This window comes from Silurus meridionalis, chromosome 22, assembly GCF_014805685.1.
Source record: "Silurus meridionalis isolate SWU-2019-XX chromosome 22, ASM1480568v1, whole genome shotgun sequence".
Taxonomy (NCBI): domain Eukaryota; kingdom Metazoa; phylum Chordata; class Actinopteri; order Siluriformes; family Siluridae; genus Silurus; species Silurus meridionalis.
This window is the reverse complement of record NC_060905.1, coordinates 12941144-12957525: the sequence shown is the minus strand read 5'-3', so window position 1 is coordinate 12957525 and position 16382 is coordinate 12941144. Positions and strand designations below refer to the sequence as shown.

Here is a 16382-nt window from a genome sequence, read left to right as displayed (position 1 = left end):
GATTAAGCCCTTTGTCGTGTTGGCAGTGTGTTCTAGGTCATTGTTTTCTCCCAATGAAGTTAAATGCATTCCGGTCTTCGCATACGGTAGGTTTGGCTATTTTAACAGCAAATCAAGTATATGTAGGCAAAACCCAGGACTCAAACCAAGAGTCAACAGTCAGAGAGGTAAACTTTTTACACTTCATCTTCTGGTTTTCATTGACGGGTAAAAACTATGAATATGTCAGGCTGGAAAAACGAGCAGAAGCCGAAGTTCAACAGAACAGAGGTGCGTTTAATGAGAAAGGGAATGTAGAGAAACCAAACCAGCTATAAACACGGGAACACAGGATACACCAGCAAAGAGTAGTTCATGTGATAAATCCACAGAGTAGATCCTTAACGAGATAAATCCATAGAGTGAATCCTCAACAAGATAGTCCATAAGAATGGAAGTCATAAGGTCCAGTAATGTTCTCCAGACTAATCGGTGGAGCGGACGGGGAGTGCTTGGAAGTGTGTGCTTATGTAGTGTGTGAGCTGATGAGTGTCAGGTGTGTGTGATTATTAGAATGGGGAGCTGCTAGGAGGAATGTGTGGTTCAAGTGAAGGTGTGGCTAGTGGATCCCTGATAGAATACAAGTACAGTTTATTACAAAGAAGTGTCTTTGTAATAAACGGCACTTGTATTAGTAGTACTTCAATCTCAGGTGATGTATTTGTGCTATTGTATGACATCTTTTAAACAACTCGCAGCAATGTGGGAGTGTATGACACACCACCTCATGATTCTCTGTTTCTCTGCATTCATAACATGGGCTACACTAATAGAAACTCCTACATGGGCACAGCAAGCAGGTAAGACATAAGGTAAGACATGGCAGGTTTACACAATCTCTCTCTCTCTCTCTCTCTCTCTCTCTCTCTCTCTCTCTCTCTCTCTCTCTTTCTCCCTCTGTTGTCATGGCTTGTGTACTCACACCTGCATGTCAGAGCTCCTGCAGATGTCCTCTGTCTGGGATAAAATGCACTCTCTCTCACTAGGAGCTGACATGTGCAGTTTTATAAGGCCTTTCTTATTTACCAATTTCAATTTTCCACTGATTTATTTTCCTCACGCTTTCCTCCTTTTATCCCTATTGCAAATCCAGATGGAAGTCACTGACTTCCTAGTGAAGGATTACTAATAATGCAGGAAGGCAAGGGTCCAAATAAATTCCCACAGCCTTTCAAAATATGGAGGTGGAAGTGCTTTCCTACATGCAACTGCACTTGCCATCGAGTCAACTCATACTTATACATTATGTATACCATGGGTATGCAGTTTGCATGTCATAGGCAATATTGTGATGAATATTTGAATGTAAAAAATGTGGCAATTTGAAAATCTGCATTACTGTAAATCGTATATCAAATGCTAAAAAATGTAGTATAAATAGATACAATAGATTTAAAAACACATCAATATATAACCAAACCCAACCATGAATATTGAGCACATTGAATTTGCACATAGTAACACAAAAGTCTAGTCATGCATGCCAAATTAGAGCGTGTGTCTCCTAAGGGGTTCTGCTGTTAGAATATCTAGGAAAGATAGTAGACGGAAGGATGAGAAGCTCAACGTGTGAAACCCCTGAAGTGTTAGTAAAGGAGATGCCTGTAGCAAGTCTCTTTTCTCCTGCCTTAATAGAAGATTAGATTATAAATACACTCGTGGCAATAATGAGGCATTTGCTGTCACTTTAACACCTTACAGAGGTCTTATGTTTTTAAAATAAGTCCTTATCATTTGGAATATATGCAGCTACAGTACATCTCAGGAAGAGCATTTATTTCTGAGCAAGTGAGCAAGTTACAGACAGAGGCCGTGATAGACAGAGAGAGAGAGAGAGAGAGAGAGAGAGAGAGAGAGAGAGAGAGAGAGAGAGCGAGAGAGAGAGAGCGAGAGAGAGAGAAAGAGAGAGAGAGAGAGAGAAAGAGAGAGAGAGAGAGTGAGAAAACTCGCACTCAAGAACTGTGCAGGCAACAATTCGTTAAAAGTATATAAATTAAAAAATGAACATTATTTGGGAAAACATTTTGAAGGAGGGTGATAGGAGATTCTTCAACTTCAACTTCATTAAGACACTCTCATTGTTTTAATTAAGCTGCTTGTGTATACGCTGCTCCACTTTCCTGTTATTTTGTAGGAAAAATGAATGGTGCGAATCCCAAGGCTCAAAGCAAATCTCAACGTGAGGACCAGAGTAACACGTGCCAATTCCCAGTAGTCAAAAAAGGGGGTTATTAGACTCCCACTGAGCAAATAAGAAATTATTAACATGCCATCTCGGGTTTTTTTTAAGACATGAAGTTTCTACAGAGCCTGGCGTCCGGACGTGACCGCTTTTGTGTCTGAAAAGAGAAACATTATGCAGAGGAAGTATGAAAAATTGAGTGAGTGGGATGAAAAAGATCATGCCGTGCTGTCACAGTAGACAAATACACACAAATTTCAGCAAGCGACATCATTACAGAGTCGGAGTGAAGTGAGGGGAGATGCTTCTAAAGATGCAGAGGGGTGAGAAAGCCCCTCGGAAACAAATGTGTGCATTATTAAACAAGAGCTTCTCTTTCCTCTCATCTAGAGATGAAGAAATATTTAAGAGGTAGACTGGGGGAGAGGAACAAAGCTTTGGAAATACTAGTAGGAGTTCTGATGACAATTGTGGTGGCGTTTTAAGCAAGATGAAAGGTTCGATTTCTAGCACAATTAAACAACATGATGTACAAGAGAAAAATTGAACAGGGATGATGGAGTTGTGGTGGAAAAATCTGTAAAAACTAGTTTTAAAACTCAGCATTGGATAAAGTCCTAGTGATCTAGTGATGTTTGAACGCATTTTTTGGTTTGTGGATGTGCATTTTGAGGAACTTTTATACTACTGTCTACATTGTTAGTGGCACAAATCACACACTTTTTGTTACATTTTTTCTTTTTGATCTGAAAAAGCAAGAAAAAACTCTTAGAACATGAGCAGACAGAAGAAAACCCTGAACTCTGGTCAGAGATTTATTTTATATTCTTTAAGCTTTGTAAAAAAAAAAAAAAAAAAACTACATACTGTAGGTACATTCTGATTGGCTCATTGAAGCATTCTCTATAATGCAACAAAGTTAAACAGTTTCTGTGTCACCTCACTGCACAAGCACACACTATCTCATAACTCAGTCGAATGGCATGGGAGGGAATCTAAAAACAGTCCAACACATAGTTCAAGTACAAAGTTAGCAGAAACAATTATAGATACTGTAGATTTTCCCTCCACAGCGCGAAATTAACATTGAAAAGATCATCCTACACATACCTGGTCAGTGACAGGGGACATATTTCTATACATAGTCACTGTCTTGTTATATATTATCATTTTTAAATAATAGATTAAAAGGTTTAAAATTTTAAAGTTTCTACCAACTTCTGACTGATCATTTTTAAGAACTTTTTCCATTTTTATAAATTCTTTTAATAGCTTCATGATTGGCTTCGTTTAGTGATGTCCTCTAATGTACTCTTAAGCCAAGCCTATTTATACTGGGAATATGTGACACTTTAATTGTACACATCAAATAATTATGTGCATTTTTATGGTGACAGGTTGGGACTAAATACTTGTGCATGGTGCTGTATATAGTATATAATTAAATGCACCTTGGAGATTGGATTGCATGTATTTTACTTGAGTTTGGAACATGCACTGTTTTCCACAAACATACCAAACGTACAATTTTATAAATAATGTTAAGTGACATGGCAGCGAGCCGAAAAAGAAACAGAGAAGATAAAAGAGAAATGAAGACCTACCAGTATTATTTGAAAATCCAGAGAAATGTCATTCTTATCCACTCATGGAAACACTTCACTAGACGTTTAAGTACTTTACAATTACAGTCCACCAGTCCATGCCAATGAACAATTGGAGCACAATATGATTTTTTTTGTCTATGTATTTTGATCTGACTCACCCTCATAAGACACTTTAAATCCCAAGGACCCACTGGTGTCATCGGTCTTGAAATTAAGCCACATCTGATGACTGGTGCTCACCACCAGGTCTGGAGTGTTAGTTCCTGAAAGCCTGGGAATAGAAATAGGATTTAGAAAACATAACTCATTTGGTTTAGTTCACAGTCTTATCCTAATGAACTCCACACCAAAAGTTCTGGCTGATTATGGAGTTTCTGTGTCTATGGGATTATGGGGCTCTCTAATTGAGAACATTAGGCCATTTGAGATTTTGTGCACCCAAAAACAGTGAGAGAGTGAGCGAAAGAGAGAAAGAGAGAGAGAGAGAGAGAGAGAGAGAGAGAGAGAGAGAGAGAGAGAGAGAGAGAAAGAAAGTATCCAGGGATCCTATAATGCTCAGCTACTGCACTAGCACTCTAAAGGTTCTGCCAGAAAGCGCACATAAAACAGCATCAATAAAACTTTATGTACACCATAAATTTCAGCACAATTAATAACAACACTCTGAGAAACATTCCAGAGCATCTGGTAAGGCAAACTGCATTACAGGCATCAATATGCAGCAAGCTTTTTTTTTTTTTTTTTTTTTTTTCTTCTGGAGGCGTGATCTTCTTGTAACATTGAGAGGCAAAGTGATTGGCACTTGAGTGCGGGGTATTTCTCCCATCCACTATTACTCAGAGGGCTGATGAAACGAGGAGAAACAGAGCAAGAGCAGGAGGTGGGGGAGGAGGAAGAGTAAGAGAAGGAGGAGGAATAGAAAATGTGAGGGTTAAAAGAAGAGAACATCAAGGAGAGATAGATAAATTGATAAAAGAATGCGATGGAGAGTATCGTGTACAAAAGGCGCCCGAGACAAAAGTACTTACACATGAAAGACGGTCCTTTGGTCCCCAATTACAGCTCCATCGCCCACAGTTAGAGTGTCATAGCCACGCTCCAGGTCAAAGTCCTCAAAAGTCAACTTTATTACCTGCACACAAGCCCATCAGATTCATCAGTGTACATAGCAGCAACCAGTCTATAACATCTCTAGTATTCAATTGTGCTGTTACCTTTCAAGACCACGTTAGCTAAAACATGTTATATTACTGTAGCTGAGTTTGTGCTAACAAAACTTTTTGGGTGCACTGAAGATAAAATGTAAAATGTCACAGGCTTACCATAACAACCTCAACTCATCCCAAACAAAGGGAGAAGCAGAGTGGATGCAATCACTAAGCAATAACGATGTGGCAAGTAAAACAATGTGGCAAAGTTGAGTCAAAAACCTACAAGCACCCAACAGATTGTGATTCGAGTGGCACAAAGTGAAAAATCACTTCCTGTTTTTGTTTAAAGTGAAGAAAACCATCTGAAGAATGATGAGTAAGTGGTTACTATATCCAGCTGCTACCAACATTAAATTAGTGAACATGATTAAAATAGTATAAAATGGGAACGGTAAGATTTACCCATTCTCATCATAAAAGTTATTGATGTAATGCATTGATTAAAAAAGTGTGCATTGGATACAATTTGGCATTTGTCTCGTGATGCATATTTTTTGAACATATATGCATGTGTAATTTATATATATACAGTGAGTAAAATAAGTATTTGAACACCCTGCTATTTTGCAAGTTCTCCCACTTAGAAATCATGGAGGGGTCTGAAATTGTCATCGTAGGTGCATGTCCACTGTGAGAGACATAATCTAAAAAAAAAAAATCCAGAAATCACAATATATGATTTTTTAACTATTTATTTTAAATATAGATTGATTTCTCCTCGCTAAACCGTTTCTCAAGCGCGTTCCCTCAGCACCACTGCTGCTACATTAATATGACGTATCACAGCACTACGGAGACAGAGGCGTGTCCTGGGAGTCATATAGAATAAAGACATTAACATCTTCCAGGAGACAGAACAGGAAAAGAACATCTGTTTTTAATTACATTTTTTTCTTTTCTTTTTTTTTTTGTACTACAAAAGCCTGTTTGTCAAAGTCAGAAAGCACTTAATTAAATGAATAATTTGCTGTCTGTCTAAACCAAAAATTAAAAAGCGATCTATTTGTACCATTTTGATTTGCATAGCATTATATTTTTTCCATTGTATCGTATTGCATTTAATCGCACTGTGTTGAATCAAATCGAAATCGGATCGCAACGCATCATAATTGGGGTGAATCGTAACATATCGTATGGGAAATTGCTGCATATGTACTGTATCGTTGGCTATTCATCGATATGCGAATCACATCGGAATCATTTACGGAGATTCGCATCCTTAGTATAAAGTAAACATGCTTTGCTGTCTGTCTAATTGTCCGGTATGGGCTTTACAAAGAATGAGGATTTTAATCAGTATTTTTTACTTTGATTAAAATTGCTGAATGAATAGAGTGCCTTGGAACTCCATTCAGATCATGGAAATAGTTTGACAATTCAATTTTACTTGTTATATCTCCCTCCTTTTTTGTCTTATCCAATTCCCCCCCACACACCAGATCCCCTGTATCATACAACAGCTACCAAATACAGGACGTAAATTAAGATAACACGTGCTTCCTCTAAGACAACCTGTCTAGCCGACTGCTTATGCTTTGCCACGGGGCGGCGTAACCTGGGCTGTCAGCTACGGATGGCTGAATCGTCAGGATTCAAACTCCAGACGATAGGGTGAGCAATTGCCTATTGCATCACTCAGGCGGCCAGGTTGCTTGTTTTTTCTTGCATTGAAACATCAAAGAAAGAAACTGGGAAAAAAAGACTGTTCTGCTCAGTAGCATCTACCACCAACTTTGAACCAAACACATGAATTTAACATTGAAGAAAAAAAAAAAAACATGAAGGACAAAAATGTTGGGTAAAAAAGCTTTTTTTCCCCCTTTGCTGTCACATGTAATATGATGTACAATAAATGCATGAAAAAATACATCTGAAAAAAGACTATTGGTGATTTATGAATGGAAAGTTGGCACGCACTCAAAGGCCATTGTTTTACACAAAACTCCGGCATGCATGCACACATCCTGCACACTGGTCCAAACGTCTGAGGTCTGAATACAAATAAATAAATTTCAGTATTAACTCCTTAATGCAACTCTAAGCATGGCCCATTGTTCATAAACATGGTGGTCACAGGAAAAACAACACACAATATTGGGATGGGGTGTGGGGGAATGTGCTGTCTAATCTCCTTTTTCAAACTGTCTGCCGCATTTCTGCCAAATTCTTAATGTTTGGAGGCCAACTCCTAATGAAAAAGCTTATATAAATGCAAATTGCATTCTGTCCTATGGTAAACACAGTCAGTAATGAAAATTGCCAGGGGTGAGGAGGCAGCATTCTGGGTCAGATCTTAGATAAATGGAGTTTCATCTTGCTTTTCTCCTCCTCTCATCAGTTTTTTTTCCCCTCAGCTCTGTTTTTCCTTGCTATGTCATCCTCAGTAGGTACGGCCAGTACTTTCTTGTTGCCTCATGGGAAACAGTGGGTGTGGTATTGATTGACGGTTTTATGGGCAGACAGTAAACACAGTAGACTCTCGGTGGGTTTCTGAGAGCTTGTAATCTCCTGAGCTCTAATCTTCTTTCATAGAGTACAAAATGCTGAGAGCAAATATGAACTTATGGAATGCTGTGAAGGACGCTACTGATCTGCTGCCTGGGAACTCAGAGCACTGGGGCAGCTCAGTACTGCTGAGTAAATGAACCTCTGGTGCAACACATTAATGTCTTCAAAGATTTTTCTATTTTTTTCGGAGAAAAATTAAGAATTTAAACCCAAATCAATTTCACTTCAAATTTATCGCAGGTCAAGTGACAAGTGGCAATAAGCAAAAGCAATAATTCAATAACAACCATTAATGCCAAGTCTTTTAATAGCCTTTCTTAAGTTACAGTATAGAAACAATGTAGTATTTAATAAAGGTAATTAAATACTAATTAATTATAGTAAATTTGTACAGTGTCCCAAAAGTCTCCATTCATAGAGACCAAAGAACCAACTATACATAACTAAATGCCTATTTATATTTTACATAATATGCCTTTAAGAATGTCTTTAGGCTTTTGACAAAAGAAAATGTATTTCAATGCTTCTCAAAGCTGACTCAGGAGCTGTCTTAAGGGTTACAAATATGAAGACCAACGACCAAAAAATTGGACACTCACGAACATCCACTGAAGACGTGGTGCTGGCAAACATACGCTACATGGGGAAAAGTAGCTTTGAGATTAAGATTGTCTTTGGATGCTGTAGCACTTTCACTCCACTTGAATAAGAACCCAAACGAGGAGCTCTGACCTCAATCCTACTGAACACAATTAGAATAATTTGGAATGCTGAACAAACACTATTCCTTCTTACCCTTTTTCAGTACCTGACTTTACTAATGTTCTTGCGGCTAAATGATCACACATCTCCACAACCATGCTCCAAATTTTACGAGAACATCTTCCCAGAAGGCTGGTTAGGGAAAGGCATTGCATATTTCAACAAGACAATGCTAAACTGCATACTACATCTATTATAGCAGCATGTATTTATTGTAGAAGAGTCTGGGAGTCAAACTGCAGTGCAGATCTTTCACCATTTGAAAACATTTGGAGCATCATGTAAAAGAAAAAAATACGACAGAGAAGTCTCAGGACTGTTCAGCAGGAAAAAGCCTTTATCAGAAGTTCTCTTTTAAAACTTTTAAAACTCCAGCAATTCTTCTCTCCTCAGTTCCCAGATTCTAATTCTAATTGTGTTCAAATTCAAAATTCCTTATTTTTTCTTTAAAATAATACATTTTCTCATTTAAAACATTTAATATGTTTTCTATAATCCTTTGTGAATAAAATATTAGTGTATTAGTGTCAGGGATCCACCAGCCACACCCTCGCCAAACCCTCCAATCACTCCAAGCAGCTCACCAACTTACTAATCATCCACACCTGGTCCAAATCAGACACCACACTATAAAGACCCCGTTTATCCACATGCTCATCGTCCGTTCTACAGCTTAGGCTTACGAACATTCAGGACTGCCCAAACTACTCCGTTTGGTTTTTGCTTAGCTTTCAAGCTTCTGTGTGTTATCTGTGCTCAATCTGCCACAGTTATTCTATTAGTTCAGTTTACCCTAGTTGGGTGCTCTTTTTTTTTGTTGTGCTTTCTGCCTTGCCCTTTTGCTTTCTCATTAAAAGGCCTTCGTTGAATTCACTCGGTTTCCAGTACGTTCTTAGCGCCTGACAATTAGATTAGCAAATAATTGCATTCGGAATTTATTTAGAGTTTTCAAATGTCCCAACTTTTTTTGGAATTGGGTTGTACATGCCATGAGTTACATTGACTGGTCGACTAAAACATTAACCAGTCGTTGCTGTTGGGCACTAGACAGGCATATTAGACTGGACTAGAAAGATTAAATCTACATTTAGCTGCATAATATATATATATATATATATATATATATATATATATATATATATATATATATATATATATATATATTGCATGTTAAAATTAAAATCTCAGACATACTGCTGTACAAACTGCACCTTTTAGTAAGTTATTAAAGTTACAATTTTATCATCACTAAGTTATAAGGAGTTTCTGTGCTGCACTCTCAGTTTCAATTAACATCTGGTATGTACTTAAATAGTGTATAATAAAACACAGATGAATTAATTTGCAAATGTATTGTACTGATTTATTCCTACTACATATTTACTGCTGTGAGAAACTAAGAAAGAAAAATGCATTTCACCGACATGCGAAATTGAAACTGGGACTGCGTCTGGAAAGAATTTAAAACAAATAAAATTCTCTTCAGAGCTGAGGTTAATACCAATCAGGCTGATAAAGATAACAAAAGACAAACTGATAATTAAAAGTGAAAGAAATACCTCAACTAATCTGCCACTGCTGAGCAGATAATTTCATCGTTTTCTGCTTTCATGAGATCCATTCATTTAGAACAGAACATCCAGACTCACATATTGACTCTGTTATGCGGAATCACTTCCAAGTATGTCCTGCCACTCCAACATCCATCCAACCTGCTTTCTCTCATTTTCTGCTTATGAATTCACCATTTGTCTATATACTTAACAGCTGCTCAGTAAGACTAAGTATATCAGGAAGTATATCTGTATAGAACATTTTAGAGTCTATTTAATGATGTTAGCCAATTAGTTTTACACCTTTACACCATAACAGCTTTTTCTTCCAACAAATGACTTCACTCATACAGTGAGAAAGACTCAAACTTTTTTTGTATAAAATCAATGCTAGCAGTGACTGTGAGCAATGTCAGGCTGACCGAGGTCTCACTGCGGAGTTAGTGTTGAGGTTCAGGCACTGGCTTAGCTGTAGCAAGTACAATGCTCATTGTCAGGTATGTTTCACATAGCCCCAGTTTTGCCTCAATATCAAGGCTGACCTCACGTCTCCTCTAGGCGCCACTGTGGCGATACAAAAATAGAATGTCATTACGATTGGAAAGAGTAAGAACAGCCATGCTCCATCTTCATCTGTGCTGCGCTCCCAGAGCCCGAGCAGTGCCGAGTCTCCTCCCTGTTCCTCCCCTCTGAGCTGGCGTGATAAGAGTAGAGATTTGTAAAACCATTTGTTTGAGCCCAGAGAAAGAAATTTGGCAAGCAAGCTGGAGCGTGGCCTTGAACTGGGCTCCAAAGTCAACACTATGGCTTTGTCACTCTTTTAATAGGCTGCACAATGTGACACCAGTCAGCCTCCTTTAGGTTTTTTTTATTTCTTTAACCCTTAACTTCCATCATGTGATCGATATCCTATTAACAATCATATCTGGCCCATGAAGGAAAGAATTTCCACAAATCAAAATGAGTAGAGTGATCCATAAGAGCGATCATGTGATGAAGCAAACAGCGTTTCATAGAGGATTATACCTTAGAGGGGTATGAGGCAGTAATGATCCAGGTGCAGTTTGCGTTGTTATCATATTGAACGGGGAAGTTGGGCGATGTGATTACACCACTAGGACCTCGAAGCTGGCCTCCACACATGGGTGCTAAATGAAAGAGAGAAAGGAAAAGAGAGAGAGAAAATTAAGTGTATAATTGAGCATGTTTAAAAGCAACTGATGTTGCCCAAAGAGTTAAGAAAAAAGAGGAAAAATCTAATAAAAAATATTGAAGCGTGGATTCATTGCTTTTATGAATTTTTTTTTTTACTGTACTTCTAAAAAAATAAGACATTTTTGAACAAAAAAAAAAAATAATAACAAATTATAATATTCCAAAGGGGAAAGATTTATCAGCATTAACAACATCAGCCAATTAATGTTAATGTAAGCCATTTAAACCATATAGAGTTTATACATTACCAAGATGACATAATGACACAGAAGTATTAAAAGCATTATAGAAAACAGGACCACATTAAATGCGTTCCAGGGTTTTAAATTAGTGATCAAAATAAAACAACTATTAATAAATAAATGCAAAAATCTGAGTCTGTAAAAAAAATTGTACAGTTTGACATTGTTGATTTGTATATAATGAATATAAAATAACCATAATTATATATTTTTTATCAGAAATTATGCGAATGATGTAAGTGACTAGTGTGCATTTACATCGCTGCCATTCATGAACCAGTGGCAATTTTGTTTTTTATTCTGTCTTTTTTATTAAGTCTTCCTGCAACCGCCGAGCACAAAAACAAGCTGAACCTCCTAATGCAAGCCGGGGAGAACAACACATCTGTGGGCACATCTGCTGGGATTTATGTGCTCCCAGTGTGTTCTGGAAATGTGCTCTTCAGAAAAGAGTTCACTTAAGTGCAATTACCTGTTTCTCAGCACCGCTGTGGTAGCATGCTTAGTGATTTAAGATGCCAATTATAGTAGTACTGGCTTGGGTTAAAGCCAATTGGAAAATGACAGTGAATATTACTTTCCAAATTGCCCCCCCCCCCCAAAAAAAAAAAAATGGTTTATATACGAGTAGCATGCATCTGAGAAACCTTCTGAGGTTTATGTACTTTTTGATGACAATATGACTTTTCTGTGACTTTCCATATATATTTTTTGTAGTTTCAAATTTGAATAGAGTCTTTTATGCAACTTTTTGTGTCCTCTAGGAGGACTTTAAAGCTCTCCCAAAATGAAAGTGCTCACTGCTTAATGAGGAAGGAGGGCATAGTCAGTGTTTGCAGTAAATGAACAAGTGTGCAGGTCTGGGACTAGCTGCAGTTCTTTAATGAGCTATGTCTGAGGTGAGCTCCTCGGGGGGCGACACACACACACACACACACACACACACACACACACACACACACACACACACACACGCACACGTCCTCACATACTTAAAGGTGAGTTGACAAGTTGACATTAAAGAATAAATCTTCTAGAAAGTTAATTAGCACCATGGCCCACTGACCACAGTTTTCACCTTCATATTATAATACATATAATCTTTGGTCTTTGGTATTTTACTTAATTTCTGTTATGGGTCATTTACTCAAGGTTTTCTTTTACTTTTCTTAGCTTTTCTATTTTCCCCCCAGTCCATTCTCATTCAGCTACCTACTTCTAAACTTTAAATTTTTCCCCACTTAATTTTCTGATAAGTTTTTTTTACCCTTTTGTTTCCGTACTTAACAACACAAACACACTGCACTGAAAACCATATTTGAAACCTTAGACGAACCATATTTCCCACATATTTCCACAAGCCATAATGCAGTAACCTACAGCCAGGAGATCAAGTAGAACAGATTAGATTTGATAATTAGATAATCAGCCTTTATTGTATCAAGGTGTTTCAAGCCCATTGTAGCTGAATTGGATCAAGGTGAAATTTAGCACCATGGTTCCTAAGCAAGAGTTAGGCATGCAGTAGAAGTGTGCAACTGAAGTCGCCTCCAGAAGCGTTTGATAAAGACGATGAGATTGACTTGAACCTGCTGAGGCGTTGTGCCAATGTGGAGCAGTAAAAGTTTCATTAACAGGGCAAAAATGTCAGAGCTTGTATATTGAATTGCTCTTTGTCAAAGTGACTCCGTCTGATATTGGCATAGCATATCGGTTTGCATTGACAGGATTACAGTAGCTACACTAAACCCTGGAACATTTTTCACTTTTTACATAATGGATGAAATAACAATTTGTTCTGTACATTCTTAAGGACAAACTAGCTGGTTTATCCGACATCCGTTTTCTTTTAGAAGTATTCATCTCTATTCGAGCTTTTCAGCTATTTGCCATGACGAGCCGTTTTTTTTTTTAACAACCTGTCATTTACTAGTGTTTAATGAAACAAGACAAATAATTCCTGAACAAGAAGCAATTGATTGGAACAGGTCTGAAAATGCATCAGCCAAATATCACCAGTCTTCACATAAGTAAATTGGGCTATAGTGCAGAGCAGCGGGGTGTCGGTGCTAGTAAATACCTTTCTACTTGAGATCTATTCCCTTTTCTGCTCAAGGGCATGATCCAATACTCGGTAAGAGCTAACCAACCAAAAACCGATCATTAAACAAACCAAAAAGCAAAACTGCAACCGCAGTCCTCCATCTTAGAGCTGTCCAACAAAGTTTCTCCAGCAGTCTGATGTGCCGTAGCGTCCGACTGTGCCAAGGCTGTTGGGCTAACAGAGGGGATGTAGTGTGCTAATGAAAGACTAATAGTCCACAGTGTGATGAATGATATTGCAAAAATAAATCAATATCACACGGCCATGGAGCACATATTAACTATTGTGTGTGTATGTATGTGTGTATATTTGTGTGTATTTGTAACTGTGTGTGTGTGTGTGTGTGTGTGTGTGTGTGTGTGTGTGTGTGTGTGTGTGTGTGTGTCTCAGATAGTAGTAGAGGACACAGTGTAACCTAGCTGAGAAAATTGGAATGAGAGGAATCTGTATGCTGCAGGGCAGACAGCAATGCACTATGGGTTACCTGAAGAAAAAGTGTATTAACCTGTATGACATCTTTTACCATAGTCACATCTGTTTCAAGATAATCCCTACTGGCCTAGGGTTGGATGTAAGGAGCCAAAAACACACAAATATACAGCTTGCATAAAACCCAGTTAACCAGTGATTTCTTGAAATGAATCCATTTTATATCTGCATCTATATGTTCATGGAATTAGAATAAAGACTACATTCATTTCCATCAGTGTGTAGTGCTGCATGATGCGTTTTAACAATTTCACCTAATAGTTTGTCTACATTTTGGGAAATAGTGCAGAAGTTACAAAAAAAATCATTTCCTAGCGCAAAAGATATAGGGGTTTAGGCAGTGGCGGGCCTGCATTTGGTACCTGGGCCTTCAGTGCGGACTTACCAGAATTAATCCACCTCTTAATGCCACCACTATCACTTTGCAATTATAGAAACCATCAATACTGTACAAATGCGCAATATAACAACGCATGGCATTACAGAGAGAAAGGCATTTCACATATGGAGGGTGAATAACATTTACTAAAGCAAGCTCCAAACATCTACACTACAACCGAACTGGGCACCTACATCATCTGGAGCAGTTCAGAATCAACATTTGTCTAATAACATGACAAAAACATTAAAGATTTTAATAAAAACCAACCTACTCACCAGCGATGCAGACTCATAATTTGCACCACTCCTCAGAGGCTGTAAGACAGTGGTACCGCTCGTATTCACTGGTCTGGAAGTGGTGAACAAACCCTTTTCCAGGCTGAGACAAGCTAGCTAGCTTCAGTGTCGGCCGACCTTCTCACAATGTCTAGCTTTTCTTGAAAATTGATTTTTAAGTATGTCCGAGACCAAATGAATTTTTCTTCCAGTGCGCTACAGACGTGTTTTGCCAGTCAAACTTTGCTGTTACAGTTTCCCTCTGACCAACTAATCAGAGGACGTAAAAATGCTGACGCTATTCTGGGCCAGCTAGCTGCCCATGTGAGGCGAATTTAAAATCTGATTGGTTAAAGAAATGCACTCACTGCTAAAAGAGACTAAGCAGAACAGACTTTGAAGGCCCTGGGCAGATTAGATTGACATGGCAGCACATAGAGGCTGAAATCTGATTGGACAAAAAAAATCGAACATTCACATACACTGGAAGCAGTGCAGCCAAGAAAAACGCTACGAAATTAAGAGAATAAACTGTTGGGAATAAATTGATACAATTTCATTGAACAAATATTAGAATTTAGGTTGTAAATGTATGTCAGTGCTTCTGATAGTGTTTAGGCCAGCAGAGAAGGCCTTGCTGGCCCTGACCACCCACCTCTGGGTTTGAGCCATGTTCATTTAAGCACTAAACTGATAGAAGCATTACCAGTGTGTTAGATCCATAATATACACATTGTATATGTAATTGTGTTTTATAATTGACTCTACCCTTATCTACAGTACACCACAGCTGATAATGCTCTGTCTTTTGTTCCAAAGCAACAGCTAGCCATCTAATTGGCTAGTAAAATTAGCTCATATTGTTAAAGGTAAACTTTGATGGGTGTTCAGCATTTGAAACTTAATTTGCACTGTCATGTTCTAAACAATTGACTTTTCTAGAAGATAAATCTCATAAATTAGCACACAAAAACCAAGACTTTGTGTATATAAAACACCTATATTGCATGCTAGCTACCAGCTAGCAAATTAGTCCACACTAGAGTTTCGGTCATTGTTGTGTTTTCAGCAATTTTGTTTTAACTGCTCAAACCAAAACTTAAAATAAATTTCATTTGTCAAAGAGTTGTTATTACTTGCATTAGCTAAATTATCTAACTAGCTTAATATAAAAGTTCTATGTGATTTTTATGTGTGTAAGTACCAATAATAATTATTTATATAAAACATTTTTTGCATTCATCTGGAACACCAAAAAACGCCTTGAAAATGGTGTCCACAGTGTTGAAAGCCCAAATGTGAAGAGGAGACAATTGCAGCAGAAATGTCATGCGAACTCTGGAGGACAATCACAATCAGAAAATTAGTAAAGCTTAATAAAGTAATTAATCAGCGCTGAGTGTGGTTAAATAAGCTGATTAGTAAAGAGATAGGCATCTTATCCCTCTTAGGAAATCTTTTACACAGATTGTCTCGCTTAGTCTCTCTCTCTATCTCTCTCTCTTTCTGTCCTCATCCAAATTCTATTCTTTTCTCTGTTATATAAGCATTAGAAAAGCACATGTGAAGCATGTGGGATGTTTTTTACATGATCGAAATTCAGCATCGAGCACTTGAGCATGACTGATACCTCTACAGATGGGCCGGTCGTCACTCCAGCCTACGTAGTTGTCAGTCACGCGCATGCAGGTTATGCTCTTGGAGCCCTGCAGCTCGTAACCTTCATCACAGGAGAAGTGCACTGTGGCCCCACGTCTGCAAATCAGAAAAGCATTAACGCTCAGATGATTACTAACATCGCTTAAAACCAATA

The 16382-nt window shown here is 38.0% G+C and overlaps 1 protein-coding gene across 3 annotated transcripts in view; it reads right to left on the bottom strand.

Moving 5' to 3' along the window:
- csmd2 (CUB and Sushi multiple domains 2) overlaps positions 1–16382 on the bottom strand; it is a 359814-nt gene that overhangs the window by 147593 nt on the left and 195839 nt on the right. For all 3 annotated transcript variants that reach the window (XM_046834777.1, XM_046834778.1, XM_046834780.1), the window contains exons 9-12: positions 16200–16324; positions 10889–11010; positions 4857–4960; positions 3987–4099 (exon numbers count right to left, since the gene is read on the bottom strand). In XM_046834777.1, the coding sequence (XP_046690733.1) occupies positions 3987–4099; positions 4857–4960; positions 10889–11010; positions 16200–16324 (464 nt within the window). The remainder of the gene's footprint in view (positions 1–3986; positions 4100–4856; positions 4961–10888; positions 11011–16199; positions 16325–16382) is intronic.